This window comes from Rhineura floridana, chromosome 5 (genome assembly GCF_030035675.1).
Source record: "Rhineura floridana isolate rRhiFlo1 chromosome 5, rRhiFlo1.hap2, whole genome shotgun sequence".
NCBI lineage: Eukaryota > Metazoa > Chordata > Lepidosauria > Squamata > Rhineuridae > Rhineura > Rhineura floridana.
Genome location: NC_084484.1, coordinates 184,903,330 through 184,921,369, shown reverse-complemented (window position 1 = coordinate 184,921,369; position 18,040 = coordinate 184,903,330). Strand labels below are relative to the sequence as shown.

At 46.8% G+C, this 18,040-nt stretch overlaps 1 protein-coding gene across 1 annotated transcript in view; it reads right to left on the bottom strand.

Moving 5' to 3' along the window:
- ARRB1 (arrestin beta 1) overlaps window positions 1-12,250 on the bottom strand; it is a 187,512-nt gene extending 175,262 nt beyond the window's left edge. Inside the window, exon 1 of the mRNA XM_061629140.1 lies at window positions 11,759-12,250. Within this exon, the coding sequence (XP_061485124.1) occupies window positions 11,759-11,778 (20 nt within the window). The 5' untranslated portion in view covers window positions 11,779-12,250. The remainder of the gene's footprint in view (window positions 1-11,758) is intronic.
- Between the last annotated feature and the right edge of the window lie 5,790 nt (window positions 12,251-18,040).

Below are 18,040 nucleotides of genomic sequence, written 5' to 3'. Positions count from 1 at the left end.
TATTCTGCAGAATAGTCTCCAGTGGACATGAGGAGTGTCTCAGTTAGCACAAGATAAAATAGTGAGAGGTGAAATATGTTCTAGCAAAATTCTAGGTGTGCTCTATGTTTTTAATTGTCCGTGCCCATCTTTCCTTAAGTGGAGTAGTTTACGCACAGCAGTGTGAAAACATGCATCTTGGGCGGGCCAAGTTTGTTTTTTCCAGCAGCTAGAGTCATTCCTGAAGTAGCAACATATTGTAATCAGTCTAATTTTACATCAAAGCTGCAGTTTCAGATTCAACTGAATTTAATGCACCCAAAATAGAAATAGAATAGAACCTCCAGTTTGAAACACAAAAGGCTGTCTTCATCATCATATGACACTCAGTAATAAAAAGGCTTTGAAAATAATAAAAATAAATTTGACAGATTTCTAGAATAATTAGTAAAATATAATTTTCTAGGTTAGCTTCTCTATAGGAGGAACAAAAAGCACCAAACGAAGGTCAAAAAGAGGAGAGACAAGCTTTGGTGCTAGTTATAGATTTATGTTGATCAACGCGTTTTGGAATATATTCCTTCCTCAGGAGCTAAAAACATTAAAACACTCAAACTTTTAGCTTCTCTGTAGGAACAGTAATAACACAGAAAATAAGCAAAGTAAGAAGAACATACAAAAAATGTAATTCTCCATCTTTGGAGATACAGTCCTGATTGCAGGTGTTGCTACCACACACCATATGCTCAGAGGCACATGTTACCAAATTTATTGTTATTGTACTGTATTGTTTATTGTTATTGTACTGTATTGTTTATTGTTATTGTACTGTAGGACAGTAAAATATCTCAAAGAGGAGGTCAGGTCTCCTGCTCCCCTGGTGTATTCATTATAGCTGCCCTGTTGGCTATAAGTACGTTCTTAAACTGCAAGGAGTTTTTGCCTGTTAATGAATTTCCTTGCTTTTTAATCCGGGAGGTAAGAAATGGGATCCTGTGCAAGTTTGCTGAAAATGGATTGATCATTTGCATGCTTATTGAGTTCAATGGGATTTATTTCTCTGCAACCATGCTTTGGATAGGTGAAACTGACCTGGGGGAGGGGCAGGGAGGGGAATGATAGGAGGAGATTGGGTGGTCAGGCACTGGGTAGAGGGAAAGCCCCTTTCTTTTCCAAAAGGAAAACATTGTTAATGCTATCATTATTTTTCAGGGTTTCCCCAAACTTTTTATTCTATAGCAGACACACGTAGTCTAGTCTTCCACCCAAATTTAAACCAAAGTGTCCCTGGCCATATCCACACTAGACATTTATTCCACTTTAAACAGTCATGGCTTCCCCCAAAGAACCCTGGGAAGTGCAGCTTGTGAAGGGTGCTGAGAGTTGCTAGGAGAGGCCCTATTCCCCTCACAGAGCTACAATCCCCAGAAGAGGAGCTGACTGTTAAACTCTTCTGGCCACTGGAATAGGAGTCTCCTTTCAGGGCCCTTCACAACTACACTTCCCAGGATTCTTTGGGGGAAGCCATGACTGTCTAAGTGAAATAAAGGTCTGGTGTGGGTGTGGCCCCCTGACAGTGGCGTCACTAGGGTTGGTGTCACCCGGTGCGGTAACTCATGGTGTCACCCCGATGGACCTCCTCCCATACCAGACCATACAGAATCCTTAGTAATGTTTTTTGTACCAATGTTACTCGTAAATCATAATTCCCATATATCACTGAATGTAATGGCAATAGTAGTGACATAAAGAACTAGCAAAATTAGAATTACACCTTTAAATTACAATATCATACGCACAGCTCAAATTCTTGCTCTTATTACTAATGGGAGTTAATTATCTTGCATATGCCCAGTGTAAATTTTCAGATACTTTCAGACCCTCAGCAATTTTTAAGTGGTCTATGTAGAAGAAAGGTTTGGGAACCCCTGGAATAAGACACCTGCTTATGTCCCTATGCTGCTCTCACCCCTCATTAGGTGCCTGGGATGCATGCGTGTGGACACACCTCCTTACAATTATGGAAAATGATTCTTAATAATAAGTCTCCAGACACAAAGTTACCTAGGTATTTATCAATTGTTTAGTAGAAAATTCAGAGCTGCAGGGTCCCTTCATGATAGTTACAGCCATGTACACCCTTTTTTGCTCCTGGATTAAGAATGAGATCTTTGTTAATGCATTCTCTCACAACAACAAACATCTCTAGGAGCCAATCAGCATGAAAGTGGAGAGCGTTAGCAACTGAGAAGAGTCTTCTCAGTGGCTGACTCACCTCCTTTCACTCTGATTGGCTCCAATCTGCAGAAAAGGCAAGGAAGCATATTAGAAGACTCTTCTCAGTGACTAACACACTCCCTTTTCATGCTGACTGTAGGATGCTTGGAGACATAGGGACCCTGCTCCCAAAAAAGCAGAGGGACTAAGATCCCCTGGGCGACTACCCTCCTGGTGCTTATGGACATGACCATAATATATTTTGTGACATGCAAGTTCGATATTATTTACTAAGTGTGTTTAGGATTACACTGATGGCATTCCCAAATATGTACTTTCACACAGACTTGGGTTTTCCATAACACAATGTTTGTCCAAGCCTCCACACTTGGGGGGGCACTACTTGCACACCCCTTCCATAAGCACATCAAAGTTGGATACACACCTGAACCAAGACCCAGACAAAAGGGCACTCAAAACAAAAAGGTAATTACAGTGGCTGAGTAGATCTTGTACAGTAGTTATACTGACTGGGCAGCCACTGTCCTTCACATTTTACAAAATACTTTTTCCTATACAAAGATTAAATTTCTGTGTATGAAAAAGTAATATATGAAGTGGTCTCAATAGTGAGAAAAGTAAACAAGTGAATGGTGATCCAACTGTTTTTCATTCTCATGTTATGAAGCTAGCTGCCAGATGATGTATCACCTTCCCTATGCATGTAGCGTAGACTGAAAAAACAGCACCCAAGCCACCATTCAATACGTGCACATGTTCTTTCCGACATGAATCTACAGGTCTCAAAAAGTAATGTGTGACAAAGTCCTCAAACACCTTATAACATGCCTCAAACATGGTCTCTTGTTCTACCAGCATGCCTTCACACCATCACTTTGCCAAAACATAAGGATAGGTGAATTGCTTTTAGGGTGGTTCACAATTATGATTTCCTATTTATTTAATCTAAAAATATTTAAAATACATAAAAACAGCCGGGGGAAGATATTGGAGAAATATAAAATAAATACAAATTAAAAAGGGGGGGAGGTGAAGAGACCTTAAATGTGCTACTCACCATCTCTCAGCCTATCCTCCCCTCAGGATGAAAACAACGGAGAACCATGACCACCCCCAGGAAGAAGGGCACACTTATAAAATTGGAAAAAATCATCTACAACCATAGTGTGAAATCAAATACTTATTGGGACACAGTATGAAGAAATATTTATATAAACATGACTATCAAATATGTTTATGAATTACACAATCTGTAAATATATTTATAGTGCAATCCGATGTTTGTTTACTCAGAAGCAAGTCCCAATGTATTCAATGGGGCTTACTCAAACTGGGAAGTGTGCAGAGAACTACAGCCTCAAGTGATAAGGAACTTGTTCTTTCAACTTGTTCTTTTAAGTTGAGACCTTATCCAAGTCTGAGTCTGTGTTGGAATTGCTTTTTAATATGTTTTTAAGCCTTTTCTTATTTTTTTTTTAAATTTAAGCTTTTAAAAAACATTGTCAAAGATGTTTTAATATATTTTAAAGTCTGTTTTAATGATGTTTTAAAGTGCTTTTAGTGGCTTTGCTTGCCGCCCTGGGCTCCTACTGGGAGGAAGGGCGGGATATAAATCAAATAATAAATAAATAAACTTCATTCACCCAACCCAAAATTCAGAATCATGCCTCTTTAGGCTGTTTTCCAACTGTTTATTCTTGATTTATGGTTATTGGATTTTAAATGGCTTTATTTCTTGTTGTGAGCTGCCTTGGTTTCCAACCCTACCTCACAGGGTTGTTGGAAAGACTACACACACACACTGCAGATGTATAAATACATACAGCCCATATAATAGTTTATTGTCAAACCAGTTGGTCATTGCAGAAAAATCAGTATTAGTTTTTTAAAAATCAGTATTAGTTTCCTACAGAATAAAAACTGTAATACCTAAGTAAGCCCTGCCTACTTGCTTTCAAATAGGACTGGAGGAGGGGGGGGGACAGAAAGACAACACAAACACAATTCTTTTTTACATTCACTCCAAAGTCCCACTGATTTTCAGCACATTCATAATCATGTCTACTCAAAAGTAAATCCTATTGAATTCAATGGGATTTACTCTGGAGATATGGGATTAGCAATGCTTTTACCCCCACAAAAGCAAGTATTGGGAAGGTTTTGAAAACACTGCCCAGGATCTGACTCCTACACACAAGAGGGGAAAAAACTGAAAAGTATATACTTACCCAATTTATGAGATTTTCAGATAAATGGGGGGGGAAACCACCATTTTCTGGCCTTGCAATGAGGTTTACTAGACACTGCCACAGGTCAAACAAACACTTCACTGATTGGCTGCAATCCTGAACGGGCGGGGTTGAAGCTACGAAGTGCTATACAGTAGTTTAAAAAAATATTTAACGGGGTGGCTGACGTTTTTATGTATATCTTGAGAACTGGACCACCTAGAAACTTATTTTTTTTTAATTAAAGCTGAGAATCACCCCCCTCTGATGGTGTCACCTGGTGTGGTCCGCACCCCCCGCACCCCCCTAGAGACGCCACTGGGGGCAGCTGATGTTTTTATGTATATCTCAAGAACAGGACCACCTAGAAACGTAATTCTTTTTTTAAATTAAAGCTGAGAGTCACCCCCCTCTGATGGTGTCACCTGGTGCGGTCCACACACCCCACACCCTCCTAGTGATGCCACTGCCCCGATTAGTCAAGCTAAACAGTTGAGTCTGGCTTTTAGAACACTGACAGTTGGTTCTTACTGAGCATGCCCAGGCTTATCATTGACTCGAATGCTAAATTTCTTAAATTAATTAAATATCGGCTGGGCTTTTTTTTTTAACTTTTAAACTGCAGAAGATGAAGGTCAGAGTATGGGGCAAGGTCAATAACAGGATTACAGGTACTCTGTGAATATGGCTGATTTTGAATCAAGTTCAACAGCTTATGAGAACTCTGACAGAAAAAAGTCCAAAAGGGTTCTGGTTTTTTCTCTCTCTCTTTACACTTTGAACTCTTGATTCTCTGGTGACTGTTTCATGTATCGCCATGAAAATTTAGAGGGTTGTTAAGCAAGTGCTTCTGAGTTCAGGACTTTTGTAAGGTTTTGTTTTGAAATGAGCTTATGGGAAGCACCAGAATGGCATGGGGGGATTTTCAATTTAACACTGCAGCATGCGAAAAATCCACGCTGACTATATTATACAGCCACTCTCATGGCTGTATAATACTGAACTAGATGGACCAAGGTTCTGATTCAGTATAAGGCAGTTTCCTATGTCCATCATGGCTAGTAGCCACCGATATCCACAACTTGATGGAAGCCTGCTGTTTACCACCATTTCCCAAAAAGATAGAAAGAAAAGCCTCTCTGCAGCAACCAGGCAGTAAGGACCAGCCACAGTAACAAGAGCTGCAAAATGGTCACCCTCCTCTCATCACAGCGAGGGTTTCTGTTTTAATTTGTGCAAGCCACTCGCAGCATTTGAGGAAGGCACACATCTATTACTGGATACCCACAGAACACACACACGTCTGTGGCAGGGAGAGAACAGTCAGGCATGGTCATTCCCAGGCCCTGAGAACCTGGTGGTGGCCATCCAGTCCCAGACACGGTGCACAGCCTCTGACTTGAATAAGGGGAGCAGCGTTGTCATTTTCTCCAGTTGCAGGCATTTATTTATTTATTTTAAATATTTCTATCCCGCCCTTCTACCCTACAATAGGGCACTCAGGGCCGCTCAGAATAAAATCACACACATACATAATAAAATTATGTGTGGGAACTCTACGGAGACCGCCTCTCTCTGGGCAGCTTCAGGAGGTATTCAAGTCTCTGGAGAGGAATAAGGCTGCACCCCTCCAAGCAATGGAAACCTGAGAGTTGCAGCCTGCCTGGCTAGCAGCTTTGCCCACCCAGCAGCTTTGCCCACCCCTCTTTTCAAACTCCTCTCCGCATCATTTGCAAAAGGGATGGCTACTAGCCATGATGGCTATGGACTTCCTTCACGGTTGGAGGCAATACGCCTATGAATGCCAGTTGCTGGGAATCCCAAGAGGGGAGAGTGCTTTTGTGCTCCTGTCCCGCTTGTGGGCTTCCCATTGAGGTATGTGGTTGGCCACTGTGAGAACAGAATGCTGGACTAGAAGGGCCCGCTTCGGCCTGTTCCAGGTGCAGGGCTGTTCTTATGGTTCTCAGGAATTACCATATTCTGCTTTGAAGGAACATAAGAACATAAGAAGAGCCTGCTGGATCAGGCCAGTGGCCCATCTAGTCCAGCATCCTGTTCTCACAGTGGCCAACCAGGTGCCTGGGGGAAGCCCGCAAGCAGGAAAACGTAAGGAGCACACAGGTGGCTTGGGAACAACAGTTACTATAAACCGCCCAGAGAGCTTTGGCTATGGGGCGGTATACAAGTAAAATAAAATAAATAAATAAATAAGCAGCATATTCGCTTCTTACACAGAGAGTATGGCATGAACAATTGGTGTGTCCGGGAGGGAGGGAGGGGGACTTTCCTTGTACAACAGAGTTTTAAAGCAAGCAAGCGCCCCTTGCCCGTCACCGACCTCATTTTATTTTCTCGTATTTGGGAGAGCTACTAGGAAGCTGCAAAACAAACACAGCTCGGTGAAAGCTCAAGGCAGCAAGTGTTTACAAAAGCCGTAAATAATCAGAAAGAGCATTTAGCGCACTGAGTGTTTACTGCTTTGCTGCAATGGGGTGCTGACAATGCCTAGAACAGGCACTCAAGACATTCCAGTTACGCAAAAACAGCCCTCCGCTGCAAAGCCAAGGGCCAGCTTTAAGTCCTGTGAAAGGTTCAGGTTCCCTCTCCCACAAATTAAAAAAAAAAACCCTCTTCCAACAAGCCTTGTAAGTACACACCTTAATGCCATTCTACACCTGTCTTGGAACTGTTTTTAAGATGTTTCTTATGATATTTTTAAAGATTTTTTTAAAAAAATATATGCTTTTAAAAATGCGTTTACTGTTTTATCATATGTTGTCTGCCACCCTGGTCTCCTTTTAGGAGGAAGAGTGGGATATGACTTTAGTAATAAATAAATAAACATATGCAAAAGCCGGCCTCCAGACCGCTCTAAGTCAGCTGGGCAAAACCATCAAGGTCGAAGGGCTGGCAAACAACAAATGCAATGAATATGAGTGACAGTAATTCCTGCATCAGGAGCAGGGAACCTTTTTTCAACCCAAGGACCGCATCCCCTTCTGAGCAACTTTCCGGGGGCCACATGCCGCTGACGGGTGGGGCTAAGGGCAAACAGGCAGACTTTTCAGCACCCTTCCGTCAGTTCAATTCTGCCATTAAGAAACAAACACAGAGACCCCCACAGCCTGGCTACATCTTCTGCGCAGACCCTTCTCACAACAAGGAGTGGTCTAGGGGAGCTCGTTGTTTCATTGTTTTGTTTTTATGGCACAGTATATTTACTTTTGCTTTTAACACCGTTGGAGACCTTTGGGTAACAAGTGACTAATAAATCCAATAAATAATCATCATCCAAATCCAAATAATCAGAAGAGAGGTTTGGGGGCTTTCAGTGTAGGAAAAATGCAAGAGGTAAGAGGTGACATGACATGTAAAATGTAAATGGACTGCCTTCAAGTCGATCCCGACTTATAGCGACTCTATGAATAGGGTTTTCATGAGGCTGAGTGGCAGTGACTGGCCCAAGGTCACCCAGTGAGCTTCATGGCTATGTGGGGATTCGAACCCTGGTCTCCCAGGTCCTAGTCCAACACCTTAACCACTACACCACACTGGCTCTTAGACATGATATAAGTGTATAAAATTATGCATGGAGAAAATGGACAGAGAAAAGTTTTCCGTTTGCTCTCGTAACACTAGAACTCGTGGTCATCCAATGAAGCTGAAAGTTGGAAAATTCAGGACTGACGAAAGAAAAAAGTTCTTCACACAGTGCAGTTAAATTATGAAATTCGCTCCTGCAAGAGTCAGTGATCGGCACCAACTTGGATGGCTTTAAAAGAGGACCAGACAAATTAATAGAGGATAAGGTTATCAATGGCTATTAGCCAAGATGACTGTGCTCTGCCACCACAGTCAAATGCTTCCAGGCCGCCCAGCCGTTCACTCGCTCCACCTCGCTCTCTCGTCTTTCATGCTGAGCGCTGCGCACACAGGGCTGCCGTCAACCAAGATGGCGGCAGAAGCTTCTTTAAGGGGATGATGCCTCTACCGCCATCTTGGTTGATGGCAGGCACGTGCACGCACGTAGCGTACCGCCCATGCCTGCCACCAGCGGGGGCATCAGCCCCTTGAAGTAGCCTCTGCCGCCATCTTGGTTGATGGCAGCCTTGCGTGTGTAACACACGCAGCAGACCTTTTAAGCTGAGACCTTATCCTAGTCTGCGTCTGTGTAGGAATTGCTTTTTAAGATGTTTGTAAACCTTTTTTAAAAAACACAATGTTTTTAAATATGTTTTGTTTTACTGTTTTATTATGTTTTAATGTGTTTTTAGTGCTTTCGTTTGCTGCCCTGGGCTCCTGCTGTGAGGAAGGGTGGGATATAAATCAAATAATAAATAGATAAATAAATAAAAATAATAGTTCCCCGTTTCTCCTGTTCCTCAATAAATCAAAGAAGGTATTGCAGATAAATTAGCTGTCCCAGAATACAAAGGATGCGGCCTTATGCACAATCCTGGGAATATAGGAACCTATCTGACACCGTCAAACCACTGCTCCATCTAGCTCAATACTGCCTACACTGACTGGCAGCAGCTCTCGAGGGTTTAAGGCAGAAGTCCCTCCCAGCCTGGCTTCAAGATGCCACTGGGGACTGAACCTGGGACCTTCTGCATGCAAACCAGATGTTCTCCCACTGAACTATGGCCCTCGCCCAATCACCACTGAATTCAACTGGATTTACTTCTGAGTAGGGATAGCTGAGTAGCAGATAAGAGAAAAATCAACTCATTTGAAATGTGGTGTTGGAGGAGAGCTTTGCGCATAACATGGACTGCGAAAAAGACAAATAATTGGGTGTTGGAACAAATTAAACCAGAACTATCACTAGAAGCTAAAATGATGAAACTGAGGTTATCATACTTTGGACACATAATGAGAAGACATGATTCATTAGAAAAGATAATGATGCTGGGGAAAACAGAAGGGAGTAGAAAAAGAGGAAGACCAAATAAGAGATGGATTGATTCCATAAAGGAAGCCACAGAGCTGAACTTGCAAGATCTGAACAGGGTAGTTCACAACAGATGCAATTGGAGGTCGCTGATTCACAGGGTCGCCATAAATCATAGTCGACTTGAAGGCATATAACAACAACAGGGGGTTGCACTGTAAGTTTATTGATACAGTCATGCATGCTTGTGCACACATGAACACACACACACATTTTGTTTTTCAAAATCCAAATGCACTCAGCTTGGCCACTATTTTATTTACTAGAGACAGGGATAAAGGGGCCCAGAGGGTATGAATGAGGATTAAGAAAGCAACCAGCAAGCACTCACACACACACCACATTCACATCTTTGCCAACAAATGTTTGGAGATTCCCTGCATATCTCACAACCCACACTGGATCTGTCAGCAAAGACAAAAAAGAAATCAGAAAAGAGCACACGCAGTTCCTCACCCCAATGCCTACCAACACACAATCTGTCACCAGCTCAGCATTATGCAGTGAAGAGGCACAGCAGCAGAGGTACTGCAAGTCTTTGAAAAAATGGTTGCATGCACGCACACAACACGCACAAGAAAGTGATCCAAAAGATCTCTCTAGCTCAGCATTCAGACCTCCAATGCAGGCAGCCAGCTGCTTCTGAGAAGCCAACAAGCAGCGCCCCCTCCTCTGTCGCGCCTGCCCTGCACCCAACATCCAGAGGTAAACTGCCCTTGAAAATGGAAGTTCTGTTTGGCTATCCTGGCTAAGGTCCAAGAAAACAAACTAAAGCAAACACAGAAAGATTCGGAGGGAGGCACAAGTGTGCTGCCCTCCAAGGAAGATGTTCCAATTGGGGAAAAAATAGAATGGGGGCAAGAGAGGGGGGAAATCCATTCCATGCCACCAATTTGTCTAATGTTATTCAAAAGGCATTGCCGTGTTGCAGCAATGAAGCCCAAGTTAGTTATACGTTAACACAAAATAACTACGACATTTCACCCACTGGGGGAATCTGCTGCCTCCGAATCACCAGGGGATTCCAGAAAGAAGGGAATATCAGAAGCAGGCTATTGGAAACAGGCCTATTGTGGGGTTTGGTTTGGTTTTTTTAACTAACTGGATTTCCCACAGAAAGGCTTAAATGTGCATTAAATTTGCATTAAATGTTGTGAGGATGCTGTGAAAGCATGCACGAGCCACGCTGATCCCACAACAGACACTCTTGGGGAAGGAGAGCATCACCTGTTTTGCATGCAAAAAGTCCCAGGCTTGATCCCTCAACCCTCCAGGGAGGGATGGGAAGGTCCCCCGTTATTATCATGTATTCAATTTGTATCCCACCCTTCCTCCCGAAGGAGCGAGGGTGGCAAACACACAACAGATGGGGTAATTAACGTCTACCAACATCTAATTCCAACAGAGGTGCAGACTGAAAAAGAGCTCCCCTTAAAAGGCTTACGTCTGAACACCCCAAACCCCTCCCAGTCAGCGAAGCAGGCACTAGCGAGTTAGATGGTCTGATCCAGGATGTGCCTAACGCCAGCCTGGAAGGTCTTCAAACCTCTTTATTTACTCTCCCCAGAAGAGCGAACTGCTATCGTGCCCCCTTCATATTTTGCCCCTAAACCCCAAACCCCCAACCTATGTAACCTTTCCTTATAGAAAAGACTCTCCAGCCCGCGGAGGCGACAATCACGCGCACGCTCGCCTGGGAATAACCTGCGACAAAAACGGGGGGGGGGGCTTAGTTTTGAATGAACCCGTCTCGGTGTCCAGACCTGCAGGTAATTTCCTCAGTATAGCTGCACTAAAGATGCTGCCCGATTTCGGAGCCGTCGCCGCCCCGCCCCCATTTTCAAACCCACATCTACACAACCTCTTCACACGTTACGTTGTCGGCGCGCATACTCAATGCAATACTCGCACGTGACCAAACACATGTATCGTGAACTGTATGCACGTGACAATGCACGGCGCATCGCACGGGTGCATCTGAAAGCCGAGCTCGGCTGCGTCCACCCCAGCTTCATCCGGGCGTGTGAAGGGGCCGTCCCGCGCCAGGCAGCTTCGCGCCCTTAAGCGCGCCTCCGCGGCAGCAAGCCCCGCCGAAACCTTCGCCGGAAGACCGCCGGGCCAGACTTGCCGGGCAAAGCACGCCGCTCGTCAGAACGCGACGACCCGGCGGCAGCGGCAGAGCCTTCTCTTCCCAGGCTCGGCTCCCTCCGCCGTCCCGCTTCCAGCCCGCCTGCCCGTTCGCACTGGCTCGCCTCTGCCGCCAGGCGCGCTCCTGGCCCGGCCCGGCGCCTCCCCGCCCCCGCCGCCCCCCCCCCAGCGCCGAGGAAAGGCGAGCCCGCCCCGGCGGCGCCCAACTGACCTGGTGCCTTTGTCGCCCATGGCCCGAGAGAGCCGCGCGCCGGGAGCAGGAGGCAGTCCCGACGACGAGGGCTCCGGCGCTGCCGGCCTCCGCTGCAAGGCGAGCGAGGGCTCTCCGCCTGGGGCGCCGGCTGCGGGTCGGCGGCCAGAAGCAGCTCCGGACGGAGGAGAGCCTGCCTGCTGCCTCACGGACGGGGCGGCTGCTGCTGCTGCTGCTGCTGCTGCTGCTGCTGCCGCTGCGCCATGCCTGCCCCGCCTCCTCTGCCTGGACTAGACGGACCAAGCGCACGGACCGGCTGGCTCCCCCGCGCGCGCCTTCCCAGCCCGGGGCTCCTGCAACCCGCGCGCAGCTCCGAGAAGCCGCCCCCCTTCGCCTTCCTCTTTCTCCTCCTCCTCCTCCTTCTCCGTACGCGCGTCACGATCTCCAGCACGCGGAGCTTGCGGCCACCATGCCGCGCCGCGCCCGCCTCCTCTCCGCGCGCGCCTTGGGGACGCGTTCATACAACGCCGCGACAGTGGGGATGGGCTGCTGGACGGTGGGGCGTGGCCTGACGGGGCTGGCAGGTTTTGGTTTATGGAAAACGGGGGGATTGCGTAGGGGGACACCGAAATCCCCTCGAAAGGCCTGCTAGCTGCAGCTCTACTCACTCCCGAAAGACAAAATCTGCGCACGCGGGTGCACAGGACACGCCATATGTTTCTGTGAAAAATGGAAATGGCCTGCCTTCAAGTTGATCCCGACTTATGCCGACCCTATGAATAGGGTTTTCATGGTAAGCAGTATTCAGAGGGGGTTTCCCATTGCCTCCCCCTGAGGCTGAGAAGCAGTGACTGGCCCAAGGTCACCCAGTGAGCTTCGTGGCTGTGTGGGGATTTGAACCCTGGTTTCCTCTGTCCTAGTCCAACATTCTAACCACTACACCACACTGGCTCTCACTATTTCTGTAAACATAGCCTCTAAGTTCTCCAACACCAAGCAGTCACTGCACCCATAGAAGGCTCTAAATGAATGCAGGCTAAACTTAACACAATCCAGAGTCCAGTAGTTTTGTAAGCAGAATGAAGCACCCACAAAAGTGCATAAGTCAAGACAGTGGGGGCTGGTGGCACATACCACTGAGGCAGTAGAATCCGCTCCAGGTTTTAGTCTGAACTTTAAAGACGCTGTCCAAGGTGCTGCACGGTGGGCTGTGCCATGAAAGTTCACACTAAAAGCTGGAGCAGATTGCATTGCCCCACTGACATGGAGCCTTCAGCCACCACTGGCTCAAGCCAGCTGCAGAGAGAGTGTGTGTGAGAGAGAGGGAAAGGGAGCACATGCAGGGTAGAAAATAGTGTGGTAGCACCTACACTCTGGAACTCCCTGCCCATTGATAAGGCAGGCACCTTCACTGTACTGTTTCTGGCACCTCCTAAAAAAATTCAGTGTGGTGTAGTGGTTAAGGTGTTGCACTAGGACCTGGGAGACCAGGGTTCGAATCCCCACATAGCCATGAAGCTCACTGGGTGCCTCTCAGCCTCATGAAAACCCTGTTCGTAGGGTTGCCGTAAGTCAGAATTGAAGGCAATACTTTTTTTTCCAAAAAAAATTCAACAAATCCGCAAAGCAGACAAGTCATCTTAGGCACGAACTACAGGTGAAGTCACAAAATGCTTTATATCGGGGTGAGGAAATGTTTTTGGTGCAAGGGCCACATTCTAACATGGACAGTCTTCCAGGGGCCACATGCCAGTGATGAATGGGGCCAGAGATAAAAGTGGCAAGCAAGAGGAATTGTGACGGGTATACCCTTGAACCCCCTAATTGGTGTATACCCACTGGAGGCCCAAAACTGCACCCCAAGTGTGTACCAGGATATTTTACTGGAATTAAAACTCACATGTTGCTCTTACTCGTGTATGAATCTACCCACAACTGCACAAACACACTCAGAGCATCACAGGTAAAGGCAGTCAAGCCTGTCCATCCGGAGGATCCTAACTCTATCTCCCTTCTGGAACATAAACAAAAGAACAAAACAGGAGTTGCTCTTGCTCCACTTCCAACACAGAAAACTGTTGCATTTGCTGTAATTGACAAATACAGCCACCCCTTTGCTTTTGCTCAATACTGTTGCAGGAAATATCTTAGAATTCTTTTTCTCCAGGAAGCCCACATCTCAGAGATCAATGCCATCAAATTCAGTCCAAATTCATGCCTGCTGGCCACTGGTGGGATTGACAGGCTGATCAGACTCTGGAATGTGGCTGGAAGTGAGCCAATACCCAAAGGTGTTGTTTGCTCTCTCCTACGCAACTCATTTGAAAGGTGGTGTTGGAGGAGAGCTTGCACATACCATGGACTGCGAAAAAGACAAATAATTGGGTGTTAGAACAAGTTAAACCAGAACTGTCACTAGAAGCCAAAATGATGAAACAGGTTATCATACTTTGGACACATAATTGAGAAGACATGATTCACTAGAAAAGATAATAATGCTGGGAAAAACAGCAGGGAGTAGAAAAAGAGGAAGGCCAAACAAGAGATGGATTGATTCCACAAAGGAAGCCACAGACCTGAGCTTACAAGATCTGAACAGGGTGGTTCACGACAGATGCTATTGGAGGCCACTGATGCATACATAGTGTTGCCGTCAGTTGTAATTGATTTGAAGGCACCTAACAAAAAAATGCCATGATCCATTCCTATAAGCATACCTTCCTGCAGCATCAGCACAGTTCCAAGGGCACGTTCCAGCTAGGAGGGTTCAGAGCAGGGCCACTAAAGGTTGTGGCCTGGACGTAGAGAGACCTGGAGGGCTGCATTTTGCCCTTTGTCAGGGTGAGGTTCTCCTCTCTGCACTATATGGTCAAAAAACTCAGCAGAGCAGCGGTTCCCAAACTGCTTCTCAGAGCATCTGTGGATTTGCAAATGGAGATGCAAGATGGCACGTCCCTCACATTAAATATATTGATCTTTAATTTGCTTTTATTGCTACTTTCTCCCCTTATATTTGATTGTATCGCAGTTTGAATTCTATGGATTTCAAATTGGGTTACCATCTATAAGAAATGGAAGCAATAAAAACACAGTTAAAAATCATACAGCATCTAGCACAGCATACTACAATTGCTACAGCAGGCAGAAATGCCATTAAGGGGTCCGCCAAGAACTTCAGCAATTTCCAAGTGGTCCATGGGCGAAAAAGTTGAAGAACCACTTCAGCAGAGAAGCATTAACTCATTGCATGCACACACACAAACTCCAGTACGCACACGGAGGCCCGAAACGCCCAGAGGCAGCAGCACAGTTTGAAGCTGGGTTGTCTAGAATGGCGATGTTAGGTGAGCACACACACCTTGCCCCTACTGGGTCTCTCCTAGCACAGAATACATGTCATGCACAGGTCTCAAAAGAATCAAGTAATGGTTGGGATATTTTGCCTCCGTTGCCCACCAATCCCACAGCTGGTATAGCACAGCGGGGAGGAGAGCCTGGCTGGGAGTCCAGAGTCTGAGTTCAAATCCCCGCTCGTGTCTCCTGGGTGTCAAGGGCCAGCTAAAGATCACCCCCACAGGGAGTGGCTCAGGGGTTACGTGCCCTGCCACCTGTGCAGCCGTGGGCAAGCGGCAGAGTCCCAAGGAGCCCAGTTGCCCCCCAGCTGGCAGTTGCGGACAAGGCAGGGGCTGGCTTGTGCAGCTGTGGCAAGCTGAGCAGGCCGTAGCCAGCTGGGGAGGACTAGCCTCAGAGGGAGGCAATGGGAAACCCCCTCTGAATGCCGCTTACCATGAAAACCCTGTTCGTAGGGTTGCCATAAGTCGGGATCGACTTGAAGGCAGTCCATTTCCATTTTGCCCAGCAATATGAGGGGCATGGGAAATAGAAGCCCTCCACCCACCTGAGCCTATTCGCCTTCTAGCCAGTTGGCAACCCCATTCAGACGCCGGGCTTTCAGTCTCTGCTAGGGAAGAGGATTGTGCTCCATTGCTGCATCGGGTGCACAAGCACATAAGGCAGCCATTCCTAGTGGACTGAGAGAGCAGACAGAAGCTGCTGGTCAGGAAGACCATCGAAATCAGATTCCTGCAGAGAAACACTGGTGAGGCCCTGGGGTGTCCACAGACAGAATGGCAGCTGATGCCTGTTAGGACTGGTAGGGCAGAAGGCAGGGAGCCTAACAGGCATGGCTAGTGGAGGTTTGAAAGTTCAGACTAAAATCCGGAGCAGATCCCACTGCCCCACTGACATGGAGCTACCAGCTCCCATTGGAGTCCGGAGCCAAGTAATGCTACTTTTCTCCTCCTCCTCCCTGCTAAGTTCTGCAAGGACTGTGCTAAGACTGAAAAGGAGGGAGCGGACAGGACCAGGGCCACTCCCTCAACTGGTGTCAATAAGGCAGCCAGCGGGATGAGGCTGGTTCAGGTTGATGGGGCAGTGCCCCTTTTCTCTCATGGACCGGCACCAACTGGTGGGGCGGGCTGCTCAAAAGGGCTGCCGGCTCTTTCTTTAAGCACTCTAGAAGAGGGTTTTTAGGGGGTGGAAGTGTGACGCCTTCCTTATGTTTTAAATGGAAATGGACTGCCTTCAAGTCGATCCCGACTTATGGCTACACTATGAATAAGGATTTCATGGTAAGTGGTATTCAAAGGGGGTTTACTATTGCCTCCCTCTGAGGCTAGTCCTCCCCAGCTGGCCAGGGCCTGCTCAGCTTGCCACAGCTGCACAAGCCAGCCCCTTCCTTGTCCGCAACTGCCAGCTGGGGGGCAACTGGGGTCCTTGGGACTATGCCGCTTGCCCACGGCTGCACAGGTGGCAGGGCACGTAACCCCTGAGCCACTCCCTGTGGGGTGACCTTTAGCTGGCCCTTGACACCCAGGAGACACGAGCAGGGATTTGAACTCACAGACTCTAGACTCCCAGCCAGGCTCTAACTCTACCAGTTTTCTCTCCCCCGTTATCCCAGGTCTCGCTATGGAGAGGGTCTATCACACTAATACAGAGAAACTTACATAAGGGCACAGAGAACAAAGTCAATAGGTGAAAAGTAATTATAAAACACCATCTTGTTTTTATTAAGGTTTGGATACAAGATTGGATTGTGAACAGCATTTGTATATACAATGTACTCCATGTTTGTTGATTAACTGTTCATTTTTCTGTATATCCTGAAAAATAAAATAAAAGATAATTATATATAAAAAGTGGCATGCTCGTCTAGGAACAAAGAAAGCTGTGTAGCCCAGCTGTGTGCCTTACCTGGGTTTCCCCACAGGGCACATTCCCAACCCTCTTTGGAGATACCATTGGGGCCCTTTTGCATGCAAAGGAAGCACTCTGCAACTGAGCTACAGTCTCTCCCATAAATACTTCTTCACTCAGCGCATAGTTAAACTGTGGGATTCACTCTCACGGGAGGTAGTGACAGCCACCAACTTAGATGGCTTTAAAAGTTTAGAGAAATTCATGGAGGATAAGGTGGTTCCCGACAGATGCCCTTGGAGGTTGCTGATTCATAGGGTCGCCATAACTCATCATTGACTTGAAGGCACATAACAACAACAAGGCTATTGATGGCTACTACCCATAGTGGCAATGCTCTGCCTACATAGTCAGAGGCAGCATGCTTCTGAAAGCTAGTTGCCGGAAGCTGCAGGAGGGCAGAGTGCTCTTGCACTCAGGTCCCGCTTGCAGGCATCCCATTTTGGCATCTGGTTGGCCACTGTGAGAACGGGATGCTGGACTAGATGGGCCCCTTTTGTCCTGATCCAGCATAGAATCATACAATAGTAGAGTTGGAAGGGGCCTATAAGGCCATCGAGTCCAACCCCCTGCGCAATGCAGGAATCCAAATCAAAGCATTCCCGGCAGGTGGCTGTCCAGCTGCCTCTTGAAGGTCTCCAGTGTTGGAGAGCCCACCACCTCCCTAGGTCATTGGTTCCATCGTCATATGGCTGTAACAGTTAGGAAGTTTTTCCTGATGTCCAGTCAAAATCTGGCTTCCTGCAACTTGAGCCCATTATTCCGTGTCCTGCACTCTGGGACAATCAAGAAGAGATCCCGGCCCTCCTCTCTGTGACAACCTTCCATGTACTTGAAGAGTGCTATCATATCTCCCCTCAGGCTCTTCATAAGTTCTGTGTGTGCAGAAAATGATCGTCCAAGAGCCTTGTCCTCCCACACCAGTTCAGTCTTCATGGCTGAACAGCATAGCAATGCTGTAAGGGTTACAACCCTCCTACTAATGCGGCTTTTGCCAAGCTGGTGCCCACTAGATATTCTGAAGTTGAATTAGTATCGGCCCCA